The sequence below is a fragment of the Solanum dulcamara genome, chromosome 11, assembly GCF_947179165.1.
Source record: "Solanum dulcamara chromosome 11, daSolDulc1.2, whole genome shotgun sequence".
Lineage (NCBI taxonomy): Eukaryota > Viridiplantae > Streptophyta > Magnoliopsida > Solanales > Solanaceae > Solanum > Solanum dulcamara.
Genome location: NC_077247.1, coordinates 44,691,941 through 44,712,570, shown reverse-complemented (window position 1 = coordinate 44,712,570; position 20,630 = coordinate 44,691,941). Strand labels below are relative to the sequence as shown.

General features: G+C 30.6%; 1 protein-coding gene across 1 annotated transcript; it reads left to right on the top strand.

Moving 5' to 3' along the window:
• The first annotated feature begins 16,986 nt into the window (after positions 1 to 16,986).
• On the top strand, positions 16,987 to 17,626 carry LOC129873953 (uncharacterized). The gene has a single exon (XM_055949154.1). The coding sequence runs from the start codon at positions 17,033 to 17,035 to the stop codon at positions 17,354 to 17,356; it is 324 nt and encodes a 107-aa protein (XP_055805129.1). The 5' UTR covers positions 16,987 to 17,032; the 3' UTR covers positions 17,357 to 17,626.
• The last annotated feature ends 3,004 nt before the right edge of the window (positions 17,627 to 20,630 follow it).

The window sequence follows — 20,630 nt, the reverse complement described above, 5'->3', positions numbered from 1 at the left end:
CATTTCTTTAGGTACCTAGTAAAATTGCTCGCTCGTTACGTGAAATAGGTTTATTTATAAAAGATAATTATGATCTAAAATCAAAAATATTATAATGTTCTAAATTTCTTTTAATTTTAAACTCTTAACTACTATGACATGTAAGATAGTTTGGAAAGTTACTAAATGTACAAAGTATTTTTTTTTTCAAAAACAGAAAGAAGTACTAAGATATATAACTTCAAACCAATGGAGTAATATTTTTAAAATTCTGTTGAAATAGTAAAAATAAAAATTCTCATGTAAATCAATAGAGTAGAATTTTTTCAAAAACTAAAGACCTTTTTATTTATTTATTTTACAAACTAATCTAGGCACACAAGTTTATACACTCGAGCTAATGATAAAGAACCATAATATACAAATGTAGTTTTATATGTGAGGTTTGGAGAGGATCATGTGTACGTAATTGTGCCACTATTTTATTTTCGAAAGACCTCAGATCAAATAAAGCATATCAAAAATCAAGTATGGAAAGCAAGTACAATAAGTTTTTTTAAAAGTTATGTTTAAATAATGAAGAAAATAGTAACAAAAATAAATACTACGATAACTAAAAAAAAATATGTAATACTAAAATTGAAGAAAGAAATGTAAGAGAGTCGAGCCAGAGATATTTTTTCAAAAATATATTTTTTAAAATAAATCAAATCTTAACCTATACGACAAAACAGTTAAACGCATAAAGCAAACTATGTGTTTATTGGTCCATTAGATAGGGAAAAAAATGTTATTCAAAAAGTTGTCTTCAATTAAAATAAAATGAGAACATCAAATGAGAAATGTTGAAACTAAAAATAAAATGAAAAAAATATGAGAAAGTTGACATCTCAAGTTGTGCCTCACTTATGGCATTAGAAACCAAAAAGAAAGGGGGAAAACTAAAAGCAAAATAAAAAGTAGATTAAAGAGTTTGAATAAATATTTACCTCACTTATGTATATTTATTCATTCTAATTTTCATCTAAAATCATTATAGCCTTCTTTATGCTACAAAGTGGAAATGACAAAATCAAATCTCATTCGTCCAATTCGTTATAATTGGGATTGATTTTAACTCAATTTATTTAATTCCAAGTCATGTCAATCAAAATATGTAGCCAAAACTAATTTTCACGAAATCTTGTCAAAATAATTTTTAATTTTATTTTATATTTAGTATGTTGTATATAATCATAATAAAGAAAGAAGGAATTTTATTAAGAAATAAAAATATATAAAAAGAGAAAATAAAGCAATTTTAACTTTATAAAAATTGAATAAATTGAGTTATGATCCATTACTTGACCCATTTTAATCAAACACATTTTGACCCCAGCTAATTTGAATTGGATTGGATCTTGATCTGTTTGTTATCTTGACCTATTTAACCCGCTCAAATTTAATCAAATCAGCCCAATTGTCACCCCTACTACAAACTATTTTACATTTTACTTAATTTTAAAATTCCACCTCTTTCTTTTTAGGGAAACTTACATAAATATACAATATTAAGAAAATATTTACCATCTATAGCAATAAAAAAAATTACTGAACACTTATAATACATTTATAATACAGTTTTAATACATATTGCAGAGAACTATTTATAAAACATATATAATACAAGTTTTATAGATAGATAATACATTTATCACATACTTTAATAGATTTATAATACATTATGTCAATTTCTTACTATACAAACATAATATATATTTAAAACACTTATAATATATTTATATTGTATGCATAATTCACTTTTAATACAAGTGTAGATTTATCATAATATTGCTATGTATTGCTATAAATTGTAATAAATAAAAAATATCGCTAAAATCAGTAATTAATTTTTAAAAAACACTCAATTAAATAAATTTTCCTTCTTTTTAATAGTCATTCCAACAATCATAATCCATAACAAATTCTGTGTAGAAATCTAAATGGAAAGGAAATGAGCAGCAAAAGATCCATAACAAAAAAAAATTAAAATATATTTTCTTACCACGATTAAAAAAAGTGTTGATCTGAAAAAAACTGCATTCGATAAATTTCTTTTATTCTGCCCACAAAATTTTGGAAGATTATATTATTGTTGATGAGAGGACACGACCTCCATAGAAAATCTGCAGTTTTATTCACTATCTCAAAGCACTCATCATTGAAAGAGAAGAGCATACAAGTATAAAAAAAAAATGTGATTAGAGTTGGTAATTAATTGATTGAACGATGAAGAAGAGCATACGAAAGTTTATACAAATAAAAAATCTTGAATTTTAGGAATTAGTAATGCAATTCATTAATTGCTATGCTATAATTACTTTTCAATGATTTTGATAAAGTGAAAAGTAATTAGCAAACTAAACTAATACAAATGCAGGTGTTTTCTACCTAGCTACTGATTATTAAAAAAATTAAAAATTAAAAGGCAAATTAGTATCATTCTGTGAAGTGGGTCAATATCAATTTGATAGGTTGAAGTTATGGCTTAGTGATGGCTATTAATTTGAGGTCTAATATTATATGATAACGATGAGGTAATGACGGGAGAAGATAAATCAAATTGATCAATTGCAATTTAGACTAAGGTGTTCACTCTGTTTTCATGATTGATGCCACTGGTTCAAAATTAGTTGATCGATTTTAGAATATTTTGCTTTAGTGGTTGCTACATTATGGTTCAAGTTTTGATATATCAATATATATTATTAGGTGTATTGTATTGTATGAAATAATTATGTTATTTGGAGGAAGTAAGACTTATCCCTATGCTAAAACTTTAGGAATATGAGACTTGGTATACTAATCGACATCAAAACTGGAAACTTGATTATAAATTTGGGTGAGTTTTTGGGTCTACGTTAGACATATAGTAATATGAGTGTTGCTAGTCTTGAAATCTTATTGTAATTATTTATTTGATTAGAGTGCATTGATTTGGAAGCCCAAGTCCCGGAGTGATTGTTCGATTACTTAAGACAAGTGGATTTTTCGATCCTTGTTAAGTGTATAGAATCATTGTTGTTTGTGTTGGGGAGTAATGGGACATGGTGATGGATTGACTTTTTCATATTGAATAATCTTAATGATTAAAAAGGGGTATAAAAAGCAACTTGTTTATATATTGATGTGGGGTGTGTTGAGAATGATTTGGAAGGTCTAATGATTCATTGTTGATGTTGTATCACGATTGTGTTGTTGTGAAATGTGCATTGTTATGAAAACAGCCATCTCTTCATTTCCGTGAACATGCCAATTTGCATTGATTCTGAGACACGATTTTGCCAAGTGTTGTGTAAACTGAGGAAGAATAAGAAATAAAAGAGGATGTGCTATTTCAAGGGGCGTGCCACACACCGTGGTAGATACTATATGATATTCGAGGGACGTTCCACGCGCCATGATAGATAATATATGATATTCGAGGGACGTGCCACACGTCGTGGTAGATAATATAAGATATTCGATGGATATACCACACGACGTGGTAGATGCATGGACAGACATGTCCCTATGGGTCCCAACTGATAGACGGTAGATGTATATCGCTAGGTCAAACATGGATCATTATACTTGACATTGCATCGCATTGCAGTGCATATCTTTATCATTTGTGAACTTTTGAGTGCCTTGTGTAGAATTGTAATTGATGAACTTGATTCAGTGTGTTGCTGATCGGTAAAATGATATTATAATTTAAAACTATTTTTTTTAGAAATATTATAATTTATTTTTTGTTTTGTAAAAAAACCCGAGGCTTGTATGATAAATTTTGCAAGAAAATTGATGAAAAATAAATTTGATCATCAAAATAAAAAATTAAAATTAGCCATCGAATTAAAAAGTCAAAAAAATAATCACGTGTGAGAATGATCAAATATATCCATACGTGAACTTAATCCAAAGATGTGAGACCCAAAAAGGTGATAAGAAAGAAAGTGAAAAGCATATCACACAACTAAACAGTGTCGCACGTGTCAACAAAAGAGTAAATCAAAAAGCTGTAAGTTGTACAAATAGTTGAAATACACATGTGAAATAAAAAATTTCATAAATACCCTTATTCTCATTTTAATTAGTATAAGTACAAAGAATTAGGAGTGGACAATTAGTCATTGACTAAAAATTAACTCAAAACAACTTCAAGATTTCTAGAAGAACTTCAAAACTCAGAAGTAGAGCTTTAAAAAATTTGTAGAGTTTCAATGGCGGAACAAGAAACTGAAGATGGCGTGGGACCAAGACCCCATTACTACATCCAGAATAAAGTTGTATCCCACGTATTTTCTATTCTTTCGGCTAAAAGCGTTTATAGATTTAGTTTTGCGTCTTATTATTGGGGAAGCTTGATCTCTCAACCCTTCTTCATTGAAAGATATTTTCAGAATGCATGGTACATGATAATTATTAAAAAGAAGAATGTAAAAACCCCTTAAACTATGTTCTCTCTAATCGGCTCGTCCCCTGTTTTTAGAGCATCAAAAAATATTGTAAGCCCATTCCCCAATACTTTTTTTGAAATGGAAATGGTTAGCTTCTTAAGGGGAATCGTGTGTCTTTATCTCCACCTTGGAGAGATATATTAACTTTGTGGAATCCTGTTAGACACACGGCTATGTTCTTGAGAACTTTTCTATATATGCATACACAAAAAAAATGCGGGTTTCAATCGACATGACGCATGCGGTTAACGATGAATTTCTTGATGTTAGATTACTATTTTTGAATAGGGTAGAAGCTATTGAAATCATATCAATCAATGGTAAGCATCACGAATGAATTCCTATTGAGTTTGACATTCACTTGAAACAATACAAGAATTCATGTGATGTAATCTTTAACGACGAACTGTATTGGATAGCAATTGAATCTCATGAGAGAAGGGAACATGACGTTTTAGTGAAGTTCAAAGGGCCAAAATTACCCTTCAACTATTCAAAATAGAGCACATATACCTTTAAACTATATTCTGGCTCAAAATACCCAGCGGCTCACTTCTATCCCTCCGTTTAACGGAATGAAATATTTTATCCCATGTGTATCAATTTACGCCACGTAGGATCTCTACATAAGCACTCGATCCTACCCCATCAATTAAAAGACTCAAATCCATCCATTAAAAGACTCAAACCCATCCTTGACTCTCACAGTTATGGTTTTCTTGACTGTCGTAATTATGACTGCCACAATTAATTTGCAACAGTTTTTAAGCAAACTATTAATTGACTATTTAATTTGCTAAACTATAGTTTTCATCCAGTAAATGTAGCTAACAAAAGGTGATGGGTTTAATTTTCCAAAATGGCAATCAAGCTATTGAGATATTTGAGATATTTATTATACAAGTCAGCTAGCTAGTTATCATTGCACTGCACATGTTAGTTAGTTAGGCACTACAAATGTCAGTTGGTTAGTTCTGCAAACGTCAGTTAGTTAGTAAGAGTTAGAGTTTGTTAGTTCATTGAAACTCTATAAATAGGTGCACTATAATTGTATCACATATTTTTACATTCATCTAATACAATCAGAGAAATCTTTTCCTCCAAGTTTTCTTATTCTCCATCAATGCAATTTCTGCATATTTCACCTTTTTAGTTGTGTGTTTGTGTTTGTGATTATCAATTTGACATGGTATCAGAGCAGGTTGTTCTTCTTTAAACTTTATTTATTGAATTTCGTATCTTATTTCATTGCTAGGATCAAATCTCTCACGTCCATATCTTCAATTTTAGTTCGTCAACATCGAGTTTAATTTTTTTTCTTCTTTAACTTCTGTAAGAGAAGTTCATAATGGTTGAAATCACAGGAGACAACAGCAACAACAAAACTGCTGAAGGAGAGAACTCAATCAATGTAAGTAATTCTCTATATATTCATCCATCTAATTATCAGAGCTTGATTCTGATTCCAAGAGTGTTTGATGGAATTGGATATCGATTATGGAGAAAAGGTGTAATGAGATCCTAATCTGTGAAAAAATATTAGAATTCATTAAATGAGAATGTGAGAGACCAACCCTAAACTCACCTCAATATCATCAATATGAGAGATGTGACACTATGGTCACATTTCGGATCCTCAACTCCCTTGGAAAAGAAATTGCAGACAGTGTAGAATATGTTTGTGACTTCATGAAATTGTGAAAAAAGTTGGAGGATCGTTATAATCATACAAATGGGACTAAACTGTATCAGATTCAAAAGAAAACTAATGACCTAAGTCAGATTGTGTTTGATATTACTGTGTATTATACTAAAATGATGAAGCTCTGGGTAGAACTAAGTAATTTAAGCATCAAAAGTCAGTGTAGTTGTGTATGCATCTATGGTGGAAAAGACACAATGCACAAAGCTGAATCGGATAGGATACTTATCCAATTCTTAAGGGGACTAAATGAAATTTACACTGTTATTAGGTGTAGTAAATTGATGATGAACCTCTTGCCATCGATAACTCAGCCTTTGCACTATTGGTTCAAGAAGAAAAACAAAGGAAATTCAAGCCAATTAATCAGATGTTTGAAGAGGCAAGCTCAATGAATGCAAGTGTTGGCTTATCAAGATCATCAAATGAGAGGCAGCTCAGAACAAATTTCTCTACAACCAATTACCCTGCAAACAACATGTCTAGACCTTTTTGTGATCACTACAAGAAGTTAGGCCATACCAAGGACAAATGCTTCAAGATACATGGCTATCCCAATCAGAATAACAACAATGGTAATGGACAGAGCTATATAAATGGAAATAATAATCAAAACAGACACAACAATACTCAAAACCAAAGGGGGCCACCTCACCATAATTCAGGTTATAATCAGAATCTCAAACTTACTAAAGGCAAAGGTATTGCAGCAAATGTTTTTACTAATTTCAACACAGAAGCCACTGGTGAATCTACTGCAAATACAAGAACCAAAGGGGACCACCTCACCACAATTCAGGTTACAATCAGAATCTCAAACCTACTAAGGGCAAAGATATTGCAACAAATGTTTTTACCACTGGTAAATCTACTGTAAATGCAAGCACCAATCTCACTAAGAAATAGTATAGACAACTTATCAATTTACTGCAACACTTTCAACTTAACAATATAGGAGATACAAGCAATTTAGAGCAAATAACAAGTGGATCTACAAACTTTGCAGGTATCAATATGCAACTAATCTATTGATTTTGATAAATTTTCACATGGATGATTCCAGGCAAGAAATGACTTATGGATATTTGACTCAGAGGCAACACACCACATGACCCCTGAAAAAAATTATCTTTCAAATATTATGATCTTGCCATATCCTTTGCTAGTAAAACTTTCTAATGGATATAATATCAAAGTAACTGAGATTTGAAATGTGAAACTTGCTTTTATGATCACATTGTGCAAAGTCCTCTTTATTTCTCCTTTCAAGTATAACCTAATCTCCATCAATTTCTTAGCATAAAACTTTAAATGTATTTCTTCTTTTTCTGATTCCTCTTGTGTTTTGCAGGGTCCTTCATTAAAGAGGCCTCTGGAGATTGGTAAAATACAAAATGGACTATACTTACTTTGCTCAAATTGTTTGCAGAAGAATCACCTTTCAACTTTATAAAAACAGTCAACTCAATGTTCAGCTCAATGTTCTTCTTTTTATAATAATATAGTAGACTATAAATGTTAGTATTTTACTCATTTGTGTCATTCCACGGTAAGAAACTCCACTCCCCATTCTACTCTTGTTCTATTGACCAGTTTTCACAATAATGAAAATGTTATTATTGATTCTGTGTTACATTTATCTCATGAATCTAGTCCTAATTTATTGTGGCATTACAGACTTGGCCATGTACCTTTTGTAAAAATGAGAGGCATATCCTTCATTCCTGTGGTGTTCTCAGCCAAACATTCATTCAATTATCCCATATTCGCAATGACAAGACAAACCAGATTACCCTTTTCACCCAAAACTCATACCACCTCAAAAATATTTGAACTTCTTCATGTTGATTTGTGGGGACCCTACCCTGTAAAAATACATAACAACTTTAAATATTTTATCACACTAGTTGATGACTTTAGTAGGTCTACTTGGACACACTTACTAAGGTACAAGAGTAATTCTTTGTAAATATGGTTGAAAATCAGTTCAAAACTACTATCTAAACTATAAGATCAGATAATGGTTTAGAGTTTGTGAACCATGAATCTGCTTTTTTCTTTCAATCCAAAGAAATCATTCATCAAAAATCATGCCCATATACACTAAAACCAAATAGAGTGATGGAAAGAAAGCACAAATACCTCCTAGAAACTGCCAGGGCATTGCTTTTGTAATCCAAATTGCCAACAAAATACTGAGGTGAGTGTATGCTCACTGCAACCTTTATCATTAATAGGCTTTCTTCTATTCTACTTCATAACAAATACCCCTTCACCTTATTATATAACTAAGAGCCTCAGTACTCTCAAATAAGAAGCTTTGGTTGTTTTTGTTATTCCACCACACCTAAGCACCACATAACAAAATTTAACCCTAGATCAACATCACATGTGTTTGTAGGATATCCTTTTGGTACTAAAGGGTATAGGGTACTAAGTCTAGCCAATAGAAAAGTTCATGTTTCAAGGAATATTGTGTTTCATGAGATAGTATTTCCTTTCAGTTTGACATCTCACACATCTAAATCTCTCTTGACCAATTTTCAATATCTTTATGTGTTTGATTATGATTTTCCTATTTCTTCCGAGTCTCAATCTCTTCATACTTCTCTAGTCAATGTACAATGTAACTCTGGACTTGCCAGTGATGCAGTTCCATTTATGTCATGAGACATACCATCCACTTCTACTAAATCTTCTCATTTTTATCCTCTGAACATGTTAACCAGTCAAGAAATCCACCAGAACCCATAAAGCACCAATATACCTTAATGACTATTTGTGCCCTAAACAACTGCCTAAGCCCTCATAACAATCACATTCCCTATATGCCTCATTTTCCCACCATCATCACATTTCCTTTGATGTTCTATATCATGAGAGTCAATCACTTGTGTTGAATGTATCCCATTATTGTGAACCATCATCCTATGAAGAGGCAACTATCATCCTTGCCTGGCAAGTAGCAATGACGCAAGAGTTATCTGCTCTCCATGATAATAATGCTCGGGATCTCATACTACTACCAACTGGAAAGAAGCCCATTGAATATAAATGGGTCTACAAAATAAAGCATAAAGTAGATGAGAGCATGAAGAGATATAAGGCTAGACTAGTAGTGAAGGGTTATACTCAGCATTATGGAATAGACTACTCAGAAACTTTATCTCGAGTTGTTAAAATGACAACTGAAAGAGCCTTGATTGCCACTTTTGTAAAGAAATATTGGAGCATCTATTAATTAAATGCGAATAATGCTTTCCTCCATAAAGACTTACATGAGGAGGTGTATGAGGAGGTATACATGGAAGTCCCATAAGAACTAGACATTCTTGTCAAAGGATTGGTCTGTAAGCTCAACAAGTCACTCTATGGTTTGAAATAAGAAAGTAGGCAATAATATGCTAAGATTTCTGATGCCCTCATGTCCAGAAGTTATAATCACTCCCTCAATAATTACTCTTTATTCTACAAAAAGCAAAGGTCATTTACTGTCTTCATAGTTATGTATGTAGATGATATTCTGCTCACAGGGACAGATCTTGAAGAGATTGAACAATTAAAAGGTTTCCTCCACAATCAGTTAAAAATCAAAAACCTTGGTAAGCTACACTATTTCTTGGGATTAAAGGTTCTATACACAAAGAATGGAGTGCTTATTTCATAGAGGAAATTTGCACTTGATCTCCTAAAAGAGTAACACTGTTCTCAGTACTCTAGTCTTGCCTTACCTCTTGATACAACAGTAAAACTCAAAGCTAATAAAGAAAAATCTATAACAGACCCTAGTATATATAAAAAATTCCTTGGCAAATTCAATTTTCTGACTAACACCAGATTAGATATTGACTATGGGGTCCAACACCTCAGCCAATTCATGCAAGATTCCAGAGAACCACACTTATATGCTGCTTATCACATGCTTAGGTACCTTAAAAAGGATCCAACATTGGAATTATTTATGTCTCCTACTGCTGACTACAAAGTTCAAGCCTTTTGTGATTCTGATTGAGGAGCTTGTCTTGATTCTAGAAAATGTCACTAGTTACATTGTGCTACTACGATCAAGTCCCATAAGTTGGAAGCCCCAAAAACAAGAAATCATTTCCCTTTCTTCAGTTGAGGCTGAATACAAATCCATTAGGAAAGTGATTGAGAACTAGTTTGGTTGAGTAGATTGTTTGATGAACTTACCATCCCAGAAGTGGTCCCTTTGTATATTATGATAGACAATTAGCCTTGTGTATTGCTAAGAATTCTGTTTTTCATGAGAGAACTAAGCACATTGAGATTGGCTGCCATTTTGTGCAAGTCAAGCTACAAGAAGGTCTTATATCCCTACATCACATTGGAACTGGTGATCAACTGGCTGACATTCTCACCAAAGCACTCATAGGAGTCAAACATTCTGTTATTTTAGACAAGTTTGCCATGCTACTCCCACTTTCAACTTGAGGGGGAGGGGTATTGAGATATTTGAGATATTTATTATACAAGTTAGCTAGTTAGTTAGCATTGCATTACACATAATCGTATGTTCAATGTGATCAATAGATGCTTGGAAAGTAGTTAAAGTGTTCTTCCTAAAGTCAGGTCAACAAGCAGGGGTGTCTGATTGCCGCAAATTGTTACGAGAGTTGCTTAAAAATTGCTGCAAATTAATTGTGGCAGTCATAACTACGGAAGTCAAGCAAAATCATAACTACGGGAGTCAAAGATGGGTTTGGATCTTTTAGTTGATGGGGTGGGGTGGGGTGCTTATATGGAGATACTATATGGCGTAAATTAATACACATGGGATGTCATATTTCATTTCTTGAAATGGATGGGTAGAAATGAGCCAATAGTATGACAGAAAGAGTATTTTTGAGCCAAAATATAGTTTAAGGGTATATGTGCTTATTTTGAATAGTTGAATGATAATTTTGGCCTTTTTCCATAGATAAAATAATAGTGGTGCTTTCAGTTAAATGAATACATTAAAATCCACATTCAGATGAAAGTAAAAATTAAGGGCTAGTTTGGAAAGCTACTCTAGTAATTGTATTTGATTTAATTGGGTGTAATTACACTGTCTGACTTGTTTGGTTGGCCGTGTAATTACATGATCAGCAGATAATTGAGTGTAATTGGCAGGGAGTAATTACATTTTCCAACTCTCAGGGGGGAAGCTCTGAATTGGTGTAATTACACGGTGTAATTACAAGCATATTACTTTTATTTTTTTCTTTTATTTCTATTTTTAATTTTTTGTTTTAATTTATTTTTACTACTATTTTAAATTCTTATTATTTTTATCATTCTAATGTTTTCGAAAAATATATTTTTTATTTTTTATTATTTATATTTCATTTCGTTCTCATTCTCAACCTTTACTTCATGTGATTCAACGCAATTTTTTGTATTACTCTTTTTTTAATTCTATGTTTATTTTTTTCATTAGCATAATTTTGTTAGTGTTCTAATTTTTAACTTGAAGTAGAAGTCATTGTTGAATAAAGTTATAGACTTACGTTTTTCTTTTCTTTTAAATGCTATATATGTACATTATGTTGAGATTTGACATAAGAGTAGTATTATGTTAAAAAATTTATTTTGAATTTAGAACTTATGCTATATTTTCAGTATCATTTATTTTAGTTAGATTTGATAGATTATCTTTTTGTCAAATGTTTAATAATTTCATGACTGTTATGAAATAGACAGAAGTGGATGCTCCATTAGTAATGGGACCCACACAATGGCAACATTAGGTTATGTGACTCTTTTTTTCCCATGAAAGTTTGGCTATATATAGCCATATGTTCTCTGTGGAATGATACACATAGAGAACAATTCTCTTAACTCTCTTCATTTTCTGTCTTTCTTTCTTGTCTTTTGCTTACTTCTCTTATAATTTCATTACTTTTATAACGATGACTTATATTTATAATATTAATATTTTTGTCAAACATGCATTTCATTATGCTAAAAAAAATCTTGTATTTTTTGTTTTTATGATTAATTTAATAAAAATATACTAATTTAAAAATATAAATCAATTTTTTAATAATATTAGTAAGAACGTATGTTTATTAATTAATATATTTTCAAAAGATAATATATTTTTTAAATATTTAATTTAATATCATTTATAAAAGACCTTATTTGTCTAACATGAATTTTAAGTTTAGATAATTAAGTTTTATTTTTAAAATTTAATATAACCTTATAATTACACTTGTGCAACCAAACAGTACACTTGTAATTACATTGTGACAAACAAACAGATCATCTTAATTACTGAATTGTGTAATTACCAATCTGGTAATTACTATCCTAGTAATTACACCAATTTCAATTATCAGGTGGCTTTCCAAACAGACCCTAAGTGATTTCCCCGATAAGAAGATTATTTGGAAAGGACGGAATTAGGAGCAACCTGGGACAGGGGATCAAGGTGTTAGTTATACTTTCATCCATTTCAATATGTTTGTTTAGTTTTCATCAAAAGATATTTTAGAATATTTTATGTATTTAATTTAAGATCACAAAATTCAAAAAATAGTTTTATTTTCTAAAATTTTATGTCAAATCAAAATCAAACAAACAAATTAAAACATATAGAATATTATATTTGCTTTTTCAATACACTATTCCACGGGCCTTGTTTCTAGTGGCGGACTCAACATGTGTCCAGTCGAACCCCCTTCGGCAAAAAATTATACTATTTATATTTGATTAAAATATTTTTTTATGTATAAATAGTAGATGTCGAACCCCCTTCGGCTAGTTCGTGTGAGTACTTTTTCAGATTTTGAACCCTCTTATTAAAAATTCTGGTTTCGCCACTGCTCGTATCATTGCGAAAGCATCAAAGTAACCAAAATGTGACCTTTAAGGAAAATTTAAAATTGGAAGGGACAAGGGATAGCAATCTCTGGGATAAAATACAAAATTATTTTATCCCACATTTAATTATGAGTATTAATTAGTAACCATTTTGTACTGAAATAATGGGGATTATACCATATTGAATGTGGAATAACTAAAGTCGAAGATGTATATAAGGTGAAATGATAAATGTATCAACTACGCTTCTACGAGTATAGAGATATGCTTTGAAAAGATGAAGTTCAAAATATCTTATTTTAGTTAACATGTTTAATTGTCATACTCCCACATGGTGGAATTATACTGGGTTTGTTGTTGTTTGTTTGTTGTTGTTGTATGTTTAATTGTCATACTGGGTGCATTAGAGATTAACAATTGGGGTAATAGCAATCCCAGAATAAAATTTCCTACAAAAAAGTTGCAATTTGCAACTTAATTTTAAACAAAATCAGTTGACACCATTAACAGAAGGTAATATGCAAAGTGTTTGTTCAGCACAAAGCAGTTCCATGACTCCAAGATCAAGTTCCCCTTGGTGTTGAAGAAAAGCAGGCCACCATCTAGGAAACTCAAGACCACATACAAGGCTACTAAGCCCAACTTGTTCATGTAACTTGTTTGGTCATATTTGCATTGAGAAGCAACTTCAGATTTATGCAATTTGGTGCTTTAGTTGAGTTCAGTTAAGTAGCCTGGTTGGATTGACTTGTTTTTAAGCGGCTTATAAGTTGAAAATTGTTTATAAGTTTTAGAAAAAAAGTAGGTGCAGACCAACCTTTTTTTTTGACTTATAAGCTGTTTTCAACTTATAAACTGCTTAAAATAAGTTCATTCAAATAAACTCAACTATTTATTGGGGCTTATTTTAAGCACAAAATAATTTTAAGTTGGTCAGTCAAACACTCAAAAAAAAAATGAAAACAGCTTATAAGTAGCTTATAAGCCAATACAAACGGCCTCAAAATTCATTGCGAAAGAGATATAAGTTAAACCTTTTTGTTCTACTGACCAAATGATGGTGGTTATTAGAATATTTTTAATGATGGATTTTTATTTGCTTGAAATAGGAAGGAATTGTAAGCCTTATTTATTTTTATTAAGATTAAGACGTTTAAAGTGCTAGTTAGGGTCATTCAAATTTATTAAATAGAGACCCACAGTTTCATAATAAAATCCGAGACACAATTAGAGGAATACGGAGGACAGCAAGAAAACATCTATACCAATTGAATAGACAGGTGTTTTGCTTTGATTTCCATTAATAAAGCTTATATATCCGTCCCACATAAAAAAATAAGAAAAGCTACATAAGATGGAGGGGTTGGGCAACTCTAATGGGTTGTACTTGTATATATCGAAAATGAAATAACTCTCGTGATGACAAACATTAATATTGAATGGTTAGGAAAAAAATTTATATAAATGTGCCTTTTAATTTAATATTATATAATATTTATGTCTTTTGGTTCATTTTTCAATATGCACAAATATGTACTTATACTTTTTGATTCACGTCTTTTTTTTTGGGAACGGGGGATATTTTATTAATATTAAACATTTAGTATATGTCTTTTTTTTTTATTCATGTCTTTAAATATGGATAACTCATTTATATTGGACCAAAGAGAGTATAAAACTAGAATATGAGATATTTTAATTAAATGTGAAATACATAAACATGCTATAAATGCATTTATTATCTTTTCCTAGTGTTATGATCTTCGTATTTATCTATTCATACTATTATAAAAGTATGATTATTTATAATCTGCTCGAGATAAAACATTTTACTTAATTATATTTTTATACGGAGATCTTGATCACAAAGTAGAAGGTATTAAAAGCCTTCCATTTTATGTGGAATATTCTAAAGTCGGTTAAAAGACAAAAATATATTCCCAAAACCTTGCTTTATATCACTTGTCTTTTTTAAAACCTTTGAAAATATACTTTTATTGTAAGCATAAATCTGAACTGAATATTGCAAATGATATGCTGGTCCATTAGAAAAATGTTATTCTACACAGCCTTGAGATTCTTCAATCTTAACTGGACTCTTTCTAGCACTTGAGAATAAAGGTGCACTACGTGTCGAATGTTAAACATTTTTGTCCGATACTTATATTGCACTTCATTAATTTAAATTTGTATCACGTAAAATTCATTTAAGGGGTATGTCCTTAACATAATTTTTATTTTTATTTTTCAATGGTCAAATCCAAAATCTTTAATTTATGGTGAAGAAATATCTATCCCACCACAATCATCTAAGTAGTACTTTGATCCCTTCGCCTTAAAATAAGTACTTATTACCTTAACAAAATTCACGTCCATTAAGAAATTATTAAATTCAATGTGTACTTCATTAAACCATCTTCGTCTAATAAATGTCCTTAACATAATGCTTGTTATTGTCAAAATGACACTTATTTTGAAACAGAAGAGTAATATTTTCCAACCGAAAAATATATTTTGTTTGCACAACATATGTCATGCCGGTTAAGACCATTTGTTCCTTGTCTTAATTTTATTAAAGGTAATTAAAGATTGAGTAGAAATTTAGATTAACAGGAGAAAGGGATAGCTAACTAGCTAGCTTGTGAAGCGAGCAAACAAAGAATTAGCCTTCTTAACTAATCATTTAGAAGTCAATATATGCTATTCTTTAATTAGATTACCAAGTCTTCCAATATTAATTAGCAAGTAATTAATTGATGTTGAGATGTATATAATTATTAATATGAGTCAACCAGATGTGGTAAGCATGAATACTCATGAAGTCATGATATAATCGCCATATATCTCACCTTGTTCTGATTATGCGCATTAAGTTTTAATCAATTAAATGACATTAAACAAAGTGTATTAGTAATATTTATATTTGTAATGCTTGTATTAGTTATTCTTACAATAGTTATTGAGAGATTATTTCTTATACATTGTTTGATTTGGTGAATTAAAAATAACATGCATCAGGACTCTTTGCTAAGAAAATATATTTAATTGCGAAAATACACTCCACAAATATGATGGAAAAGATGTAGATTTTTTTTAAAGGTAGTTGTATTTTAGCCATGCTAATGCATGCATTAAAGCTTTTGCATTACTAATATCATACCATGAATTTTCATGTATTTATAATACACGCCTTAATATACATAAATTGAAAAAATATACCAAATACGATACTACTAATACATAAAGCTAACACATGCATTATTTTCTTAATTCACTCCTACCAAGTATGCAAATTGTTTACATTATGAGTGTATTATTATTTTATTCATATTTTTAATTTCTTCGTGCAATTTATGAGAAACTAAAGCAATTCAAGATTTATTTCTATACCACAGAAGGACGTATAATAAATTAGGTTACTTTTTTTTAAATTGGATATCTCAATTTTGAGCTAAACATAAAAAATTTCTTTCAGGAAGCGCAATCTGAAATTGAATTTTTATACGGATATCCAATTCCTAAAAACAAAAAAGGATTTATTTCTGTAAACATAAAATTCAACGGTCCAAAAACTATAATTACTGAAGTCGTTCAATTATCACTCTGATTCTCCTACTCTAGACTTATTCCGCACGGCATATCATGCACCCACGCGCACGATTCTCATCTTTTGACACACGCCCACGCAGAACTGTAGAAAGTTTTTGTTTAAAAAAAATTCATTTGATATTCGGAGTCTGAAACTCCGGCTAAAATAAAATCACGCATCACAGGGCCATTCAAAAATATTGCTCATAATAAAATTTTCTTTCATATTTAAAATTTAAAATTTAAATTCAAAAGTTCTAAAAGCTCCACCAGTGCACTAGACCCCATTTTGGTGTGTTGAAAGTTATTCCCACTTCCACCCCAATTAACATTCCCATCTAGAATTGACTTTCCTAAAATACCCCTACTCACTCCTTAAATACAAAGATGCAGTTTTCTCCCAATCACAGCAAACTAATTTCTTCTCACCAAAAATTCCAAAGAGAGAAGAATGAAAGCTGGTGGCTATTCGTTCTCGTTCAAGAGGCTAAACAAGAAGAGTGTCGCCGGAACTGTTGGTTCTGAAGTAGGTACTGATGCCGGAGACCATCATGATCCCTTAACTCAGCTGCCGCCGCAGCAGCATCGGCAGTCGTCGTGGCGGTGGCGATTCAAAAATCTGTCTTCTGGATTGAGATGGAAGAGTAAAAGGCTTTACAAATTGCGATACTGGTTCATTGATTGCTTCCTATTCAAGATTGTTTCTGCATTTGAAGCCATTTTTCTCGTCTCCGCTTTGGCTTTCTTCTACCTCTGCTTCGGCTGCCATATCTAAATTCTTCCATAACTCAAAAAACAGCAATTGATAGAGTAAATTAACAGTTAGGAAGTGGAATTCTGAAGAAAAGTTGAAATCTTTGAGATCATTGGAGGAGCTTAATTGCTAATTAATGCTTTAATGGTGTGAAATTTATCATTAGATTTATTTTTCTTACTTTTTTTGTTGAGGTTTTTGTAAAGATTAATCGTATAGAGAAAGTTAGTGGACTTATTTGCATTACTAACTTAGAGATTCTTTTATAATGTAATCTTAATTATTACTCTATTCTTTTCTTCAATTAGTCCTAGATTTCTTCTCCTGGTTTTTGTGCTTCCCGTCTCTTTCGATCACGATACAATGCTTATTGGAATAGTTTGGTACATGGAGAAAATTTCATATATTTAATACATGAAACCACGATGTATATATATATAATCAAATTTTACAATTTATTTAATATAATATAGATAAAAATAATTTAAAATGGACAACATTCTAGACAAGTTCAAGTGAAATTGGAAAGAAAAAATTGGAATTAACGGAATTTGGTTTCCCCCTATGATGAGATGGATATCCGGTAGATGATTAGATATGACATGATGTAAATTCTGGTTAATGAGAATATGACCAAGGTAGTGAAAGGTTGTTCGTCCCCTTTGAGGTAGATTTGGTGCATGGTAGATAGTATTAATACTATTATTTTAGTTTCTTCTTATTCTTTGATTATCATATTATTTTACTTTTATGGTGTATTACACTTTCTCTATTATTCGCTATACCTTGTTCTACCGATGCATCATCTTTTTCAAAGTTGTCTTGTTATAGAATCAATCCTTTTGATCAAATCATACAAATACTATGAGTATTCTATTGCTAGGTTTTCCCTCCTCTTGTTCCCTTTTTAAATAAATTTTGCAGCTGTTTTTTTTGGGGGTTGGGGGGTTGGGGGTGGGGTTGGTTTCAGCTGACCCTTGCATCTCCAATGAAATATACTGTGCTTTACATATACACGTTTATTGTTATGTCATAAGCACCGGATTAGATAGTAATATAATATAATTTCGTGAAGGAGTCTAACATCAACTAAAAATACAGTTTTGTATTAATAAATGCAGACAATGAACAACACTTCGTGCGAGGATGTTCTATGTTGGAAATCTCAGTGGAGAAAGAAAAAAGAGGGTCATAAGTTCCAAAATGCTTAGTAAAACAAAATAAAATCCATGTCTTTTGAATTAAAACTTATAAAACCTTTTTAACAACCAACCAAGTAAATATATAAAATCAAGAAGACAGTCCTATGGTGTATATAAATATATATATATATATATATATATATATATATATATATATATATATAATTAAGGTATTAATTCATCATTGAAATCAATAGACACCACTACCATCTAGTTTCAAGATTACCATAGGTTTTTCCTGACAAGCAAAACTACGTACATTTATAAATATATATTTTTGAACTGTAATATTATCGTGCTAGATACATATAACGAATAAGCAAGGAAAAATGGTCCAATAAGTATATAATTTTGCATAGTTTCTAACATAATTTCCAATTAACCCCCATAAAATAAACTTAGAAATATTGAATTGAAGTCGTTAATTTTGAGTAGCCATGAAAGTAGTTTCTCCGAAATGGTAATATGTTTGAGACAAAATTCACTTTATAAGTTTCTTTAAAAGGAGACTAATGAGCTATCTTAGACCAGTTCAATTCAGATGCCATGCATATTTTTTACAATTTTTTCTAATGATATATGTGGGGTTTACATTACAACTAGTCCAATTATTGATGAACGGACATATGCTTTATAGACTACAGGAGTAACAAACATGACATTTTATGGTCCAACGGCCATCTACAAAAAGAGCAAATGGCTCTTTATATGACAGCTAACTATGACTTAGAATGTGTCTCCGACGGATCTAGAGATTAAAGATCATAAATTTATGTGAACTTAATAATTTCTATTGAAAACACATGTATGGCACACGTGCATAAGAAATTCACCAAATTATACATTTGATTATAAATTTTGTTATTGTTATATTGTTAGTCTAAAATTATTATAAAAAAAACTTTAAATTTTGAATATGTTAGTCTAAAATTATTATTAAAAAACTTTCAATTTTGAATATGTCACTAACTCATGATCTCGTATATGGTCCTCTTATTATGTTGTGTTTTCGTTTTAGAATACGTACGTATTAATTTGACCGGCTCAGCAAGTTATTAAATCCCTTTTATAATCAAGTCATATGTTGTGTAATCACTTCTTGGGATAAAGTTCTTAGATATATGTTCACTGTTTCATATATCTAATTAGTAGATGTTGCTTAATCCTGTTGTTGTATATATTAAAATGAGGATTAGTATTATTTATTTACTAAATGGTCTGGTAGTTGGTGGAAAGATTTAATTGGACTGACCGAGTCCAAGAAGACTGTTATATCCGTTGAGGACATATATTTTGTTAATCCAATTGGACAGTAATTAGTGCTTAATTAGAATAGTGAAAAATTATTTTGTACCCATTAAAGAAGCTGCAAGAGATTAGATTATCAAAGTACAGTTGCCCCCTTCAAATTTAGTCCACGCTCAATTTTGATCAAATAATGAAATGAAGCTCTTATTTGGCCATAAATTTTGAGAGTAGATTTTTAAAATAAATAAATTGAAAAATATTGTTTGATCATGAATTTGGTCAGATTTTTTTAAAAATAAATAAATATCTCTTCAGGAATTTCAAATTCCAAAAATTGGCCAATTGTTGGATGAAATTTCATCTTCACTCACAAAATTTTGATTTCCCCCAAATAAAATTTATGATCAAACATAACTTGAAATTTCAAAAATTATATTCGAACACAATATTAAAAACTCATTTTTCAAGTTTCAACAATCTCTGACGAAATGCAGGCAAAGTATTTTTAAAAATACCTTCTAAGTTGAAAAATAATGTAGAATTGACTAGTCCTTGTTAAATTTTAATTTCATATAATTTATTGGATATATTAGCAAATGAGTGAATGGTTGATGACATAACTCGTACTTCGAGCTAAACTTCTTAAGTTTTATAATTACATAAAGTCAAAGTGTATATGATTGATAGCTTTGGAAGGTATCCATCTTCTTATACGAAAAAATTTACTGTGTGAGGGATAAATATGATGTCGCAGATAAAAGTTGTGTGAGGCTCCATTCATATTATGCCAAATAGATTTTTGGGTCCCATTTTCAGAAAAAGGAACAAAGTCCCCTCTCCTTACC